The sequence below is a fragment of the Triticum urartu genome, unplaced genomic scaffold (assembly GCF_003073215.2).
Source record: "Triticum urartu cultivar G1812 unplaced genomic scaffold, Tu2.1 TuUngrouped_contig_62, whole genome shotgun sequence".
In the NCBI taxonomy this organism is placed as follows: Eukaryota; Viridiplantae; Streptophyta; class Magnoliopsida; order Poales; family Poaceae; genus Triticum; species Triticum urartu.
In genome coordinates, this window is record NW_024116939.1 from 51,094 (window position 1) to 65,085 (window position 13,992).

Here is a 13,992-nt window from a genome sequence, read left to right on the forward strand (position 1 = left end):
TCATCCCCTTATATACATGGGTTGACGCCTGGTGGCCTACAGAGTCCCGGCCGGCTCATGACCGTGTCAGGCTCGATGACTTCCTTTACATGCCTTTCTTTACAAGTCTTTACTTACATACAGTGGTTTACAATATCGGGCCTTAAGCCGGCCCCAGGCCTTTGGGCCTTCTATATGTTTAATAAGCTATCATCTTAAATGTATATTGGGCTTCTTATGTAACCCGCCATTAGGGTTGATCCGGCCCCTCCTGGGCGGATCATACTGGTAGTAATATCCCCAACACATTGTTAGTAGTGCAGGCCATGTGCCGCATAAACACACAAAATAGTTGGACCATGTACCGATAACGGCTGGGCCAGACATACAGTAGTACTATATGATGCAGAATCATCCAACTCTGAACGAGACAACAAAAACACTTGCATATCATATCCATTGTTCTGCAGTTTACAACGGTCCACTACATGGTAACAGAAAATGAAACATTAGTCACTCTTACCACAAGCTCTAACCCTGAGAAACATGACTTCTCCTGAGGAAAATGAGGGAACAAAATTTCAGAACATCAGTATTGTCGAATTTGACAAAAACTGACATCGAGCAACACCTATTGTGAACAAAAATTGTACAATACACTGAACTGGGTTATGACAGAAACAGGCGGTACAAAGGCAATGCTCAATGCTCGGACCTATATATAAATTTTACCGGGTGATTCATATCTGTTAGTGCTGCCCATACTTCTGATTGTGATACGGGACTCACAGAGCTGGAGATTAGTCGCTTATCAGAACTTGCCAGTGGATCCAACGGCACTAGAGCACATTGTGAGGCTACCAAAATGTCGCCTACTCACATGCTGCATCTGTTTGTGAAGCCAATTAGTTGCAATACCCTTCATCCGCGGTCAATTTCATGTGCATGTCCTGCATTAATATAGTGTTCCTCTACTGGCATTGGCAATATGTAATATCGCAGTGCATCAAAGCTCGGTGCCAAAAGGGTAAAAGTTGCTCACCCAATCACCATGATATTCTTTATGATGCTCGCGCCAAAAAATCATCTACGGCAAGAGATGCATCACCATGTGAAACAGCATTATCAGGCTCCGGCATGTATAGAGAAGCAGAAGAAACCTGTCAAGCATAAAGAAATAGCATAATGTTTCAAAGACCATAAGATACCACAAACACACTACATAAACCAAGTGCAAGGTTTACCTTTGTGTCTATCTGTAATTCTCCGCTATTTTCATCTACTGCAAGAACGGCACCATGTGCTTTTAACCATTCCTCACATTCTTCTAAACCATCAGCTACGTTAGCCTCACAAAGTACGTCAACTCTTGTGAATCCCAAAACTCGTGTAACATATCTCACAGGTACAGTTGGCCGATAAGATTTTGACATGCATTTTATTGCCTCAAAACGCATCCGCTCAACATAGAGGTCTGCAAAGCAAATAGCGTAAGTAGCCAAGCATCATCTTAACGGAAAAGTTAATATCAAAATTGACAAAAGAATGTCAAGTAAAAGAAATATCATCTTTACCCATAAGACATGAGTTCAAGCCAGGTGCCTTCTTGTATAATTTAAAGAACATGACATAGTTTCCAGATGAAACAGCAGAATGAACTGCAAGCGCATGCTTGACTGTTTCGTCTAGCCTGGCCTCCTTTGACAAGCTGAGGATAACAGATGCATCAAATATGGCTAGTGTAGCAACGGAATAACCATTTTGTATATGCACTTATTATTCAATATATATACCTTGCCATGGATGAAAGCAAGTCCCTTTTGTTATTAGAGTGTAACATGACACACAACAAGTTGTAAGCGGAGAACTCAAGATGACAGCCAGCGATTCCTTCACCGTATAACCTCGTCAGCTGTGATTGACACTGCCAAGTGTTGCAAAAAATAATAATTAAAGAGACTAGGCTGTTGATTTCGTTCTCTTTCAGGCAACTGGATCATCAATACAAATTACTATCAAGTAAGAATACAGCTACTGGTTTCAGAAGAAAGTAAAGACAATACCCTACATTACTATAACAAATTGCAAATAAGGCTATATGTTTTTGTAAAAGAACTCGCATCGGCTTAAATGGAAGCTAACGACGAGGGGAGGATTCCAAAGGAAATTTGCGCAAGGATTCCGAAGGATGTTCCACCAGGGAGGAGACTTAAAGTCCCCCCAGCCTCGTGCTGCTATTAAAAATATCATCATCAGTGACCCATTTTTTCTTCTTTATTCTATTCGGAAACTAGAACACGAAATAAGATTGCTTTACTTGTTTCAGCACTAAGATGAATCAGAACAAGTTAAGCAAACCTGATTATATTCGGACAAATCTCCAGCTTGAAGTGCTAAGCGTGCATGAGTTTCATAAACCTGAAACAGGAATGAAACAATTAATACAGAAGGAAAAAATAAATAGTTTTGGACAAAGCAGATTGATGCCCCCATGAAAAACAGTGTACATCTGAAGATTGATACTAAAATGCAGTATACCACAATGAGAGGTTATTATCAAGGAATACCTTGACAGTCAGCTCGTTCTGAATCCTCTGAACAGTAAGGTCTTGCCTGATAGATTTCAATTGATCACATTTATAGAGGTAATTCTTTTCAGATGTTTCAACCATGTGAAGAGCTTTCTCTAAGACATCTTCTGGCCTTACCTGCAAAAGATGTGATAAGAAAGTTAAAGCAAGAAAACAGCAACAAGGCATAATTTATCTCTAAATTTAATTTTTGTATCAACAATATGTTTTCCAAGCCTACAGTGTACAAAAAAATTAGCAAAGCATCCTTACAGTGGCTGGATCAGGTGCGGATGTAAGGCGTAGATATCGTTTCTCAATTTCCTGACATGTTCCCTTAATTGTAAGTGCATCCCAGTCGATGTCCTCCACCGCCAAGCTAGCACCATCTCCATTACTTCTATTGTTAAGCATTGAAATGGCTCCCCTTGTGTATACATTGGCTGCTCCATCCTTATATGGTATGGAACTCGTAGATTTTGATGATGCACCCTGACCACGTTCAAATCGCTTAGATCTATGCTCTCGTCGCTTCTTCTCCTCCGGTGAATTTGTTAGTGCAATTGAACTGGCATAATATTTCGTAAGATCCTGCTCCTTATCACTGTCACTAGAAGCATTCCCGTTTTTTGTTAGATTCGCATTACCACCAATCCGCTGCTTTTTAGAGGGCCTCTGATTCCATTGGCTTGTAGGAGGCTGACGCGACTGGACAAAGTTTCCAAGATTCCAAGTGTTACCCTGTGACATATAAAACCAATTATTTGCCCAAGAAGAGAATTTGAGTAAACAAAACAAACCTAGGGAGATGGTCGTATTCAAGTTAAAAATTTCCAGAATGAAAGGCATATATGTAATGTTAACCCATCTGAGGGCTTACCGTTCTTCTAGTATTTTCCCAAGTAGTGCAGGCATTACTTTTTGCTGGCTCTTTCGAAACAACCTCCACCTTGTTAGTTACTTTTTCCTCTGCAACAGGCTCCCACCTACTCTTCGTACGTCTACTCGGGCTCCTCCTAGATGTTGAAAAGGAGAAGGGACTTGAATCCTTTGCGTTGCTGCCAAAGGATTAAAAAAACAAGACTAGTTAACCGATTGGCCCTCTAAGGGGGAGGGTCAGCTTTACTACCATAATCTTAAGTCCTCCCTACGCTCGGGGCGTTTCTCAGGGAAGCATAAGTGTCTTTTATAATGAAAGCTGAAGTCTTCCCCACAATCTTTTTCCGTATGCCAGTTCCAGGAAGAAGTTAAGCCCTCCCAAGACCAATATAACAGACTATAAAGAATCCACTGAACCAACCCCGAAAAGTGGCAATGCTTTTCTTTGGGTACCCAATTATACACCTGAGCTGCTTAAGATGGCAAATAGCCCGTACACTCTGTTATCACGTTGAATTTGCAATCCAAAGTCATGTAAGTTATATTATTTCTCCACTTGTTTCTACTTATATTTGCGACAGTCCCTAGGAAGGGGAGCCTTGGCGCAGCGGTAAAGTTGTTGCCTTGTGACCACGAGGTCACGGGTTCGAGTCCTGGAAACAGCCTCTTGCAGAAATGTAGGGAAAGGCTGCGTACTATAGACCCAAAGTGGTCGGACCCTTCCCCAGACCCTGCACAAACGGGAGCTACTTGCACCGGGCTTCCCTTTAATTATTGCCCGTGATGCTGGTAGAGTTATTTCCGTTGTTGGTTTTCACCAAACTTTTAGGTTTAAATGTTAAGGAAAAATGTGGCATCCCATTCATGCCGAACAAAGAGTTGGTTTTCACCAAGTTTTTAGTTTAGTGTTGAGGGAAAATGTGGAATTCAAATTCAAACTCCGTCCATGCTGGACAAAGCAAAGCACCTTGCCCTTTTTACATAAAAAGAATGATGGTCATTGGCATACGATTGCTGGTTAGTGCAGTATCGCCCCATACAGGAAAAGGTTACCTTGTCATATTTGTGCCTTTAGCATTTTCTGGCAAAGCTAATAACGGCTCAATGTCCCAATTCTTAGTATGAAGGGTCCCATCAGCAGTTGCCTTGGTGATCATCTGATATTATAGGAAGAGAAAATTTTGAAAGTTAACAACCTCTTATTAAACTTACAAGGATATGGAAGGAAAATACAAGTTAATAAGGAACAACCAAAAGAAACTTAAGTTCTATTTTGTAAATTTTATTAAACATCCCATGAACCAAGGTCTCAGGAAAGCAGAAGCAAAGACAGTGATAAAAAGAAGAACAAAAATGGATTACTGAACCTCCTTCATGATGCTTTGGGTGGCAGATCTCTGGGCATCATCCTTGCAACGGGAAAGATTCCGCTCGACATAAGTACAAAGTGAAACAGGGAATGATCCCTGGACAGCACAAAAATAATATAAAATAGAATGATGGTTAGTGGAAAGTTGTCAAGAATGGTATGAACACCGATATACAATACTACAAACATAGGTGTGCTATTTTATCGAAGTCTTAACTTGAAAGGTTTGAATCTAGGCACTTCTATTGGGGTCTGGGCTCTGGACTGTAGTGTACAAATCCTACTTCAATAATTGTACTGGTCTGCGCTAGCATTTCAGTTTTACCATGTTCACATTTCCACGGGGGGTTGGTTCATGTGCCTGGAGGAGTAAGGACTCCATTGGCTTAGCTGTATAATTATACCACCATCGGACATCGATGCTCAACAAAAAGAACGGGGTAACTAGAATATATAGTCTCACCTGAACGGCAGCTCCATGACCATCTTGAGCTGCATTCATGTCAGTCTTGGGCATGGAAACACCAACATAAGCAGGTTTTAGCGATGAATCAGCTTCTAATTTCTTCCCGGTTTGGGGCATTGACATTGGGAAACCTGGAGCTATTCGAGGATTTGTCGGGATGTGTACTTTATTTACACTGGCAACTGTTTTCGCAAAACCCTGCAAAGTTGGTTGAGAGTTTTCATTAACATGATTGACTGAATAAACATTTGAGCTTGGACCTTGCGCATGCAAAGCTTTCTGTTGATCTCGTTGGTTACTTAATGGTAACTGGCTATGACTTGTAGAGTTTTGTTGGTAAGCTGGTGCCTGGTTGATATAATGGTTCTGAAACCCTGAGACGGCAGCTGTCTTGTTAGCATAGGGGTTTTCATAACCTGGGTTGCCTGGTGCCTGGTTCAAGTGCTGGCTTTGAAACCCTGGTGTGACTGGTGCCGGATTGACATGCTGGCTTTGAAATCCTGGAGTGTCTGGTGACAGGTTGACATACTGGCTTTGAAATCCTTGCACGCCTGGTGCCGGGTTGACGTGTTGGCTTTGAAACCCTGGGGCGCCTGGTGCCTGGTTGACGTGCTGGCTTTGAAACCCTGGGGCGCCTGGTGCCTGGTTGACATGCTGGCTCTGAAACCCTGGGGCACCTGGTGCCTGGTTGACGTGCTGGCTTTGAAACCCTGTGATTCCCACCGCCTGTCCACAAAAATTGCTAGTCAAAACATGGTAAAGGCATGCTATTGCATAAGAAATACATGAAAAACTGTCCTTCCAAAAGAAGAGTTCTCATCATGGTCATCGATGCACATAAAATTTAACACATGCAACAAAACCGTCAAATGAAAGACGTATCACAGGTTCCGGTAATCTTTTATGGACGTATAGAAGTAATGTCGCATCATTTGTCACCCAATGCAAGGTTTCAAGTAACTAGAAAGCAGTAAGTAGCTTCACTGTCACCCAATGCAAGGTTTCAAGTAACTAGAAAGCAGTAAGTAGCTTCACTGTTACATACTCTCTCTGTTGCAAATTAATTGAAGCTCTAGCTTTGTCCTAAGTAAAACTTCTCTATGTTTGACCAAGTCTATAGAAAAATATGCTCATATCTACAAAATGAAATATATCTAGTATAGAAATATATCAACCATACTTCCATAGGCAGTTGCACAAAGCTATGTTTAGAAAAAACATTACCCATGACAAGCTACATGGCCATTCCAGAGTTGCACACAAAAATAATGCAAAATGTGGTCAAATCCATAAATTCTTCAAAATAAGAAAGCAGAACTGATAATAATACCTGGGGAGGTGCAGTAGGTGCAACAGCATCATTTTTCCGTTGGGTAGTACCCGGTGGAGGCGGCTGGGTGCTCGGATATGTATAACCAGAACCGGCACTAGGAGATTTTGTATCAGAAGCACTGTTGCCAGCAACTGCTAAGGCACCGGAGTTTGGTGCAGACTGGTCATAATAATTAGACCACTGGTTGTACTGTTGAGGATAGTGGAAAGAAGTGGTGGGCAGAGAACAAGAACTCTGGGCAGCATTAGTATCTGATGGAGCGTAAGTCTGATATGTTTGGGCGTGAACATCTCCAGAACTTCCTCCAGACCAGGCCTGGTTTTGATAATAATAGTTGTTGGTGGCATATGCTTGCGCAGTCTGATCAGCACCAGCATTATAATATGTGTTACTTGTAGGACCAACGTAAGATCCTGAATTCGGAAATGAAGTAAGAGGCTGATATGCAGCACCTGAACTTTGATCTACTCCTTGGTGAAGAGAAGAATCGTTTGCAGGTTGTGGATAGTTATAGTAATAGTTTGGATATTGTGCAGCATTGTAGGCAGGTTGAACAGAATTTGAGTAAGGTGCATAAGTATTGGTTGCATTAGTTGTGCCCACAGCCGGTTGAGTCACATGAGGTGCACCATTTGTCACATTTTGAGTAGCCCCTGAAACTGAGACATCCCTTTGTGGATCGTAATAAACTGCATTTTGGTTTGTATTATCCACTGAATAGTTCCAGGAAGCCCCACTTGAAGAAGACCACGCATGATGACCCGATGCTGAAGGTTGGTACTGAGATGAACTTGTCTGCTCTACACTCCAGCCCTGTCATTAAGTGAGACCAAACATATTGTCAGCTCATAATTATGGATCATGAGCAAAACATGTATCACCAACCTACAATCACTGTTCTAAAAGGTGAAGGCTACACACTAGGCACCACTGTTCCACCTAGCTGACACCTACCAGACATCAAATCATATTAGGTTATAGGCAGCAGCGATTTTGAAAAAACAGAAGAAACTAGTAAGGAATCTGTACGTTGCTAAGAACTAGTAAGGAGTATATACTATTCCCTCTGTTCACAAATATAAGATGTTTTGGATATTTCAATATGGACTACATACGGACTGAAATGGGTGAACAAACACACTAAAACGTGTCTATATACATCCGATTCAGGAAAAAGTTAGAATATCTCATATTTGTGAACGGAGGGAGTACAAGTTTACAAGACTAATTATTTAATTGAATCGGGATGTTGCTTGGTTTGCCCATGAACTTCAAGGAAGAATAGGGTGTTTTTGCAAAAGAGATTTCAGTGGGCACCACTGGGCGGTGAGCAATATAAAGCTCAAGCTCAGCCATCAATAGCAGATCGGACAGTTGGCATATGATCCCAAGGTGAGCGGACCATTACTGCCAAGTGGTTTCTTTACTGGGGTGAAGATATTATTAAATCCAGTGGTAGAAGTCTGGAAGGAACCATAAAGTCATTAGCCATTTGCCAGGGTAGCAAGTGATCCTCATCAATAATGCATGACCATGTGAAAGAAAATGGTATTATATCCTTATTCATATTTCAACAGACAAGTGCATGTTATACAACAAAGCCCAATGTATTTATAGGATGCACCTTTTTGCATATGTAAGGCAGAATTCCCTGCTAATGTGGCAATTTTTTATGAAAAATATGCACAGAGAGAGAGAGATCTAAATGGCTGATGTAACAAAGCAAATGAGTAATTCCTCGCAAAAAAGTGAGTAATGGCATCAATGAGGCACTCCACATCAATTACTTAGTACACAGAAATAACAAAACAATAGCATTAACTGGCTGCAAATTGCAGTTCGAGCAACACTGCTTAACAACTACTGCAGCACAAGTGTTCAGAGACTTTGCTATTTACAAGCTGCACTTTTTTTCCTCGAGTCCATTTTGTAGCAATCATGTTTGCATGGAGACTGATGTGACACTAACCATATGATTGGATGTTGATGCAATGGATAATAATAATTAAAATGTGACTTAAGATTAAGAAAAATTCAGTTGCTTTACAAATGGACAACCCAAATGTTAAAATCTTCACAGCCAAAGCCATGACCTCATGCCACACAAAATACATGCCTTGAGGCCGTTGAGGGTATCCTATAATCCAAGCCCATGTGGTCACCTATGTCGCCTTGATACTTCATCAAGTTGGCATGCGGGTATAAGATGCAGTACTCAATACTGATGGAGGAAATGACTAGAGTACGCGGCAAATAGGGAAGGGGGAACCTGTGCGAGCGAGTGGGGCAGGGTTTTTTTTTTTGCTGCATTCTATATACCACTGCATACTTACTGTGTATGTGTTGTAGACAGCTATAGAGAAGGGAGTTTGTAAGAAGAGTTTGTGTCAAACTAGGAGTTTTATCTTAGTGTATCCATCCTAGCATTAGGTACTCCCTCTGTCCCTACATGGCGCACACATATCTCGAGGTTCAACTTTGACCATCAATTAGACCCTGAAAACGTGTGTTATGTGTCACAAAAATTGTAGTACCATCCAATTCATACTAAAGAGTGGTTTCAAACAGTATATTTTTTATGACATATTCTCAAATGTCTATATAAGGGATGTATCCCTATTGTAAGGAGGCAAGCAAAAACATCAGTCTGTTGTCTCTAGTAATTCTCTCTTCACAACCTATGTCTACCCAAACCCTAGCATCCCTGCGGAGCTTTTGTTATGGTATCTCTGGAACATGAGCCAAGGATCTTACTCTCAAGGGTGCATCGATAGGCTCCATTCTCTCCCTTGAATAAGTCAGGCTCCGTTAGCCTGGGCTGAGATGGGGATAACGAGTCAACAATTGAAGCTCCCAACTTTCTGCCAGACACTGGACAGGGGTACGCTCTGTAAATGTGTAGAGACAAGTGTAGTTTGGTATATAGTAGGCACTTCTAGGCCCCTTCCCGGCTACTGGATCACTCCAGTGCTTCGGGGCCGTCTGGTTATCTTCAGAACAGTAATTATCCCCTTGTAAATCTAGGTTTACATGGACATCCCCATCATTGATTGGAGAATGGGACCCTATTGTCATCCCTACTCACTCCCTCTCAATACCACTTCTTGGAGTCTAGACGCCACCTCGTTCTCAGTCTATTGTGGTATCCATTGATTTTATATTTCCAAATGTACATACCAGCATACCATTAATTCTCACATCCTGGTTGTGGAAATTTTTGAATCACTGGATCCAAATCACCATCCATATCAGGGCAACTAGATGGACACAGCTCAGGGTTTCATCAATAGATCACTGATCTTAGCAATCAATACCAGTTAGCAAGTTACAAATACTCCTTGACATAGGTAATAACAACACAGGCTCTCAGATACCTATAGCATATTGATAAGACAACGGATGAGAGGTTTCATCCTTAGCTCTTTGAGCCTATCTTCCAGCATTGTGGATACATGTAAGCGTTGCGGGTCTGCAGCCACAACACGCTACAGCCGCAACAAATCTAGGAACTGCGACAAGGTAAGAAAAAGGCAAACCTGCTTCGAAGATTCAAAACAGGTTTTCAGATTGTCAGGCTTGAGGACCATTCTTATTGAGGGGGGGATTACATAACGGTGCAGTTTGAGTTCTATTTGGAATTCTAACCTTTTCAGTTTTGAGTCTACCATCTGTAACTGTAAGGTAGACCATCTAGATAATGAAACATACACAAGTCACATCAATCAAACCTTCTATTTGCTCCAGAACGCTAGCCTCCTCCAGTACTCCCAGCACCTATGGCTTCAGCCCTAGCCCTAGCGTGTGCCCCACGGCACCCAAGTGCCAAGTTCCTGACCCTAGCCTAATCCTGCTCCACTGCCTGCTCCGAGAGGTGAAGTACTAACATCCAGGTAATACCCATTTACAAGCTACCACTAGTGCCGGATACACCAGTTACAACAAAAAATGGTCACCATACATTTCCAGGAAGCAGTACATTCAAAACATTACCTCCGCCATGACAGCTCCAGTTAGAGATATTCGCTTGCCATGCAAGAACACAAGCAATTATAGGCAATTCATCAAACATGAGCATCCAAGTTGAGAGCCAATACTAAGCCCCCCAAGGATTGACACCCTGAGTACTTCACGACTTAACTTACACATACTACCACATTGACTAACTACCAGGAGGGCTAAATCACAAGAAAGGTATATCATCTATAGGTGAATGAGCAAAGGAACAGAAACAAAATACACTACATCAGCTAATTCATCAGTTGTCACGCTGGTCATAATTCCTACATTTCTGAGGCAGTAAATTAGCAAACATTAGATATCAAATAGAAGCTCCAGCAGCTAGAACAAACTATCCACGTGCCTCGGTTGGACCTAACTATCCCACAGCAAAGCAAAGAAGCGGACGCTATATAATAGTGCGAATCGACTAGCATCCTAGCCGACTGAGCAACCAATCTGCATCTCAGTTCTCAAGCCATAACGGAAACAGAACGAATCGCGTGCAAGCCCGGGAAAGGTTAAAACAGGGCGGAAGCAAAGGCCTGGCAAGCTCGGGATTGCTGAGAGACGAGGAGCGGCGCAAGCATACCTCGTTGGGCTTGGGGTCGGATCCGGCAGCCGCCTCGCCTCCCTGAGCCGCCATCCCCCGGCGCCCCGGAGCCCGGGAGCTCGGCTGAAACCCTAGCTACTCGCAGCAGAGAGCAGAGCCGCCCGATTTCGCCGGTGGTACGGACGGATAGAGCCGGATCGAAAGGACGCGCGCGCCAAGTGAAAATGAGGCACGCGAGGAACGGGAGGCGTGTGGGGGGCGGCGAGGGGCGATTGGCCGAGGAGACACCGGGGAGAGTCTTCTGGCCCGGCGGTGGCTTGGTGGAGAGGAGTGTGGGAGGCAGCGGAGTGGATTGGTGTCTGTGAGCGGGCGAGTGCTGCGGGAGGGGGGGGGAGAGGAGAGGGGGTCGGCGATGAATCGGGAGGGGGAAGCGCCGACGACGACGAGGGACAGCGAAGAAACTTGTGGGTGGGTGGGCTTCGGCCCTCGGCTTTATTAGGGGCCGTGGGTCGTGGGTTTGGTGTGGTGTGGTCGGTGGGCAATGAATATGGGCCTGGACCCGGACCGGTTCCGTCAGACGGCCCGCGAAACAGAATATATGGATAGCCAAATATACGAACCATTTCTTTTAAAATAGTTCCACTATTGTCTCAAAAAAAACTTCCACTAAACTGCTCAAAAAAAATACTTCCACTAAAAAAATCTTTAAAAATACTGAACATTTAAATTCTTGTGCATTTTTTAAAAATTAAGACCATTTTTCATGGATATTCCAAAAACACTGGTACACACCTTTTTGATTCGTTTTTTTTAAGGAGCCATAACTCTTTTTTCAACTAGTAGGAAATTAGGAATCCCACGGGAACATCAACGCATCGCTAGGAACCTCAAACTGAAAGGCTTCCAAATCGCTCCACTACTTCTGCGGTTCGTTTGATTTGGAAGGCCGTCTCCTGAGTCCCAACAAATTAAACGCCTAGAGCAGCACGATGGCAATGTCGATTGCCAATCAGTACTGGAGCGAGCACAAGTAGGCTGTTCGAAAAGGGCAGAAAATTCAACGAAACTGACTTTGGGAGGGGCTGACAAGCAAGAGGCGCAAAGTTGTGGCCATATTACACCGACAAATTAAGGTCTGCACAGAGACGCAGGCAGGACAGAACCAGGTTACCAGCGAAGAGGACCAAAAAATTAGATGAAAAGGATAACCGTTCTGCAGTGCATCCCAAACGGACTATCGGAAAAAAGAAGGGAAATTACAACGCACGATGAGAACCTATAGGCTCAGCGCCATCATCTTGACACATGAAGGTTTGCAGAAAATATTCACACAATTAGTTGCGGGATCTGCAGAAGACAGCCACGAATCAACAGACAAACAGCTGCAGAAAAGAAATACAAGACGGACAGAAAACAATTGCATCACAGGATTTGCAACAAGCTAAATGCGGTAGCACAAAGAGTTGTAAAACAGAATAGCATCGTCATTAGCATAATTCATAACTAGAGAACAATTCGTTAACTGAATCATATAACTCGGCAAACACAGTATTTGCCCATCAGGTTCAGAACACGGAAGCAAACTACTAAGCATAGGATACTACTAGTACTAAGCATGGAAGGCACAGAACCCAAATCAACTACAGCTTTCTCTCCTCCTTCGATTTCTTGACCGCGAGCCAGGGCTTGTGCGCCAGGGCCAGCCAGCGCCGCGGCTCTTCAGCCGCCGAAGCCGTACAGGGTGCGGCCCTGGCGCTTGAGCGCGTAGACGACGTCCATGGCGGTGACGGTCTTGCGGCGGGCGTGCTCGGTGTAGGTGACGGCGTCGCGGATGACGTTCTCGAGGAAGATCTTGAGCACGCCGCGGGTCTCCTCGTAGATGAGCCCCGAGATGCGCTTCACGCCGCCCCTCCGGGCCAGCCTCCGGATCGCCGGCTTGGTGATGCCCTGGATGTTGTCGCGCAGGACCTTGCGGTGGCGCTTCGCGCCGCCCTTGCCGAGCCCCTTGCCGCCCTTGCCGCGCCCCGACATGGCTGCCTGCTCCGAGTAGCTTGGGAAGAGAGGGGATTTGGGGATTTTGGTGGGTGGAGGCGGTGAGTGAGATGAGAAGGGGGAAGGGGTGGTATATAAAGGGTGAGCGGGGGTTCTGGAGGCGGCTGGAGCCGTTCGATGGAGAGGAGATGAACGGCTGCGGCTGCTTTTCCCGAAGATGCCGCGGATCGTGCCGTGGACAGGGCGCGGATCGGTGACGTGGCAGGCGGGGGGGCCGATTTTTTGTATTTTTGGGTGCCCAGTTTGCATAGTGGGATGAAAATGAAGCGGGATTTGCATAGTGTGGTTGTTTGGATCGAGAGTATTAGCGCTGGGTTTTAGGAAAACAAGTTTAAAGCAGATTTTTTTTGCTAAACGGGTATTAATAGTTTTTCTCTACACAATCAGTTTAAGGGAAACTTTGTTTGGGTCAGGAAAGCGTGAAACCGGTCTATATATTTCCTTGTTTGGAGACCTATTGACCAATCTTAGAACATCTTCAATAGACGGTCCATATGTAAAAATAACTAACTTTTGAAGCTTCGAGAGCAAAATGCGCTGCTCTAATAGACGGTCTATATGTTAAAAAATGAACCATCGCCTCCCGGAGATGTAAAATTAAAAACTTCGTGATGCAAATTTACATCACGAGATACAAGTGATGTAAAACCACGGCTGCCCGCGAAACGACCAACCGCCAATTCATTTGCCTTCCCACCAGCGACCCGCTCGTCCGCCCCCTCCCTCCCCCCCCCGCCTTCCGCCGCAGCCGGTGGGCTGACCCACGTCGCCGCCTCTACTGCCGCCGCGGCGAAC

At 44.1% G+C, this 13,992-nt stretch overlaps 2 protein-coding genes across 5 annotated transcripts; both read right to left on the bottom strand.

Annotated features, from left to right (window-relative positions):
- Positions 1 to 401: 401 nt before the first annotated feature.
- On the bottom strand, positions 402 to 11,559 carry LOC125530282 (SAC3 family protein A-like). 4 transcript variants are annotated; one of them, XM_048694674.1, is made up of 14 exons: positions 11,185 to 11,558; positions 6,594 to 7,409; positions 5,261 to 5,989; positions 4,796 to 4,894; positions 4,482 to 4,585; positions 3,430 to 3,607; positions 2,823 to 3,290; positions 2,547 to 2,687; positions 2,338 to 2,397; positions 1,773 to 1,903; positions 1,554 to 1,687; positions 1,224 to 1,453; positions 1,022 to 1,139; positions 402 to 868 (listed from the first exon to the last, which is right to left on the bottom strand). In XM_048694674.1, exons 1-13 carry the CDS (start codon positions 11,236 to 11,238, stop codon positions 1,041 to 1,043), a joined length of 3,243 nt encoding a protein of 1,080 aa, XP_048550631.1. In that variant the 5' UTR covers positions 11,239 to 11,558; the 3' UTR covers positions 402 to 868; positions 1,022 to 1,040. The 4 variants fall into 4 exon arrangements, with proteins under 4 accessions (XP_048550631.1, XP_048550630.1, XP_048550633.1 ...); XM_048694673.1 differs by having other exon boundaries at positions 402 to 929; XM_048694676.1 differs by having other exon boundaries at positions 402 to 1,139; positions 3,430 to 3,565; positions 11,185 to 11,559.
- Positions 11,560 to 12,608: 1,049 nt separating this feature from the next.
- On the bottom strand, positions 12,609 to 13,256 carry LOC125530281 (histone H4). The gene has a single exon (XM_048694671.1). It carries the CDS (start codon positions 13,174 to 13,176, stop codon positions 12,865 to 12,867), a length of 312 nt encoding a protein of 103 aa, XP_048550628.1. The 5' UTR covers positions 13,177 to 13,256; the 3' UTR covers positions 12,609 to 12,864.
- Positions 13,257 to 13,992: the final 736 nt, after the last annotated feature.

Bases quoted from the DNA above. Each gene is read 5' to 3' on its own strand.
- LOC125530281 (XM_048694671.1), bottom strand. From the start codon at position 13,176: ATGTCGGGGCGCGGCAAGGGCGGCAAGGGGCTCGGCAAGGGCGGCGCG.
- LOC125530282 (XM_048694674.1), bottom strand. From the start codon at position 11,238: ATGGCGGCTCAGGGAGGCGAGGCGGCTGCCGGATCCGACCCCAAGCCC. The intron at 4,895-5,260 runs GTGAGACTATAT...TGTGCTGTCCAG, and splicing joins GTCATGGAGCTGCCGTTCAG to GGATCATTCCCTGTTTCACT. The intron at 2,398-2,546 runs GTATTCCTTGAT...TTCCTGTTTCAG, and splicing joins AGAACGAGCTGACTGTCAAG to GTTTATGAAACTCATGCACG.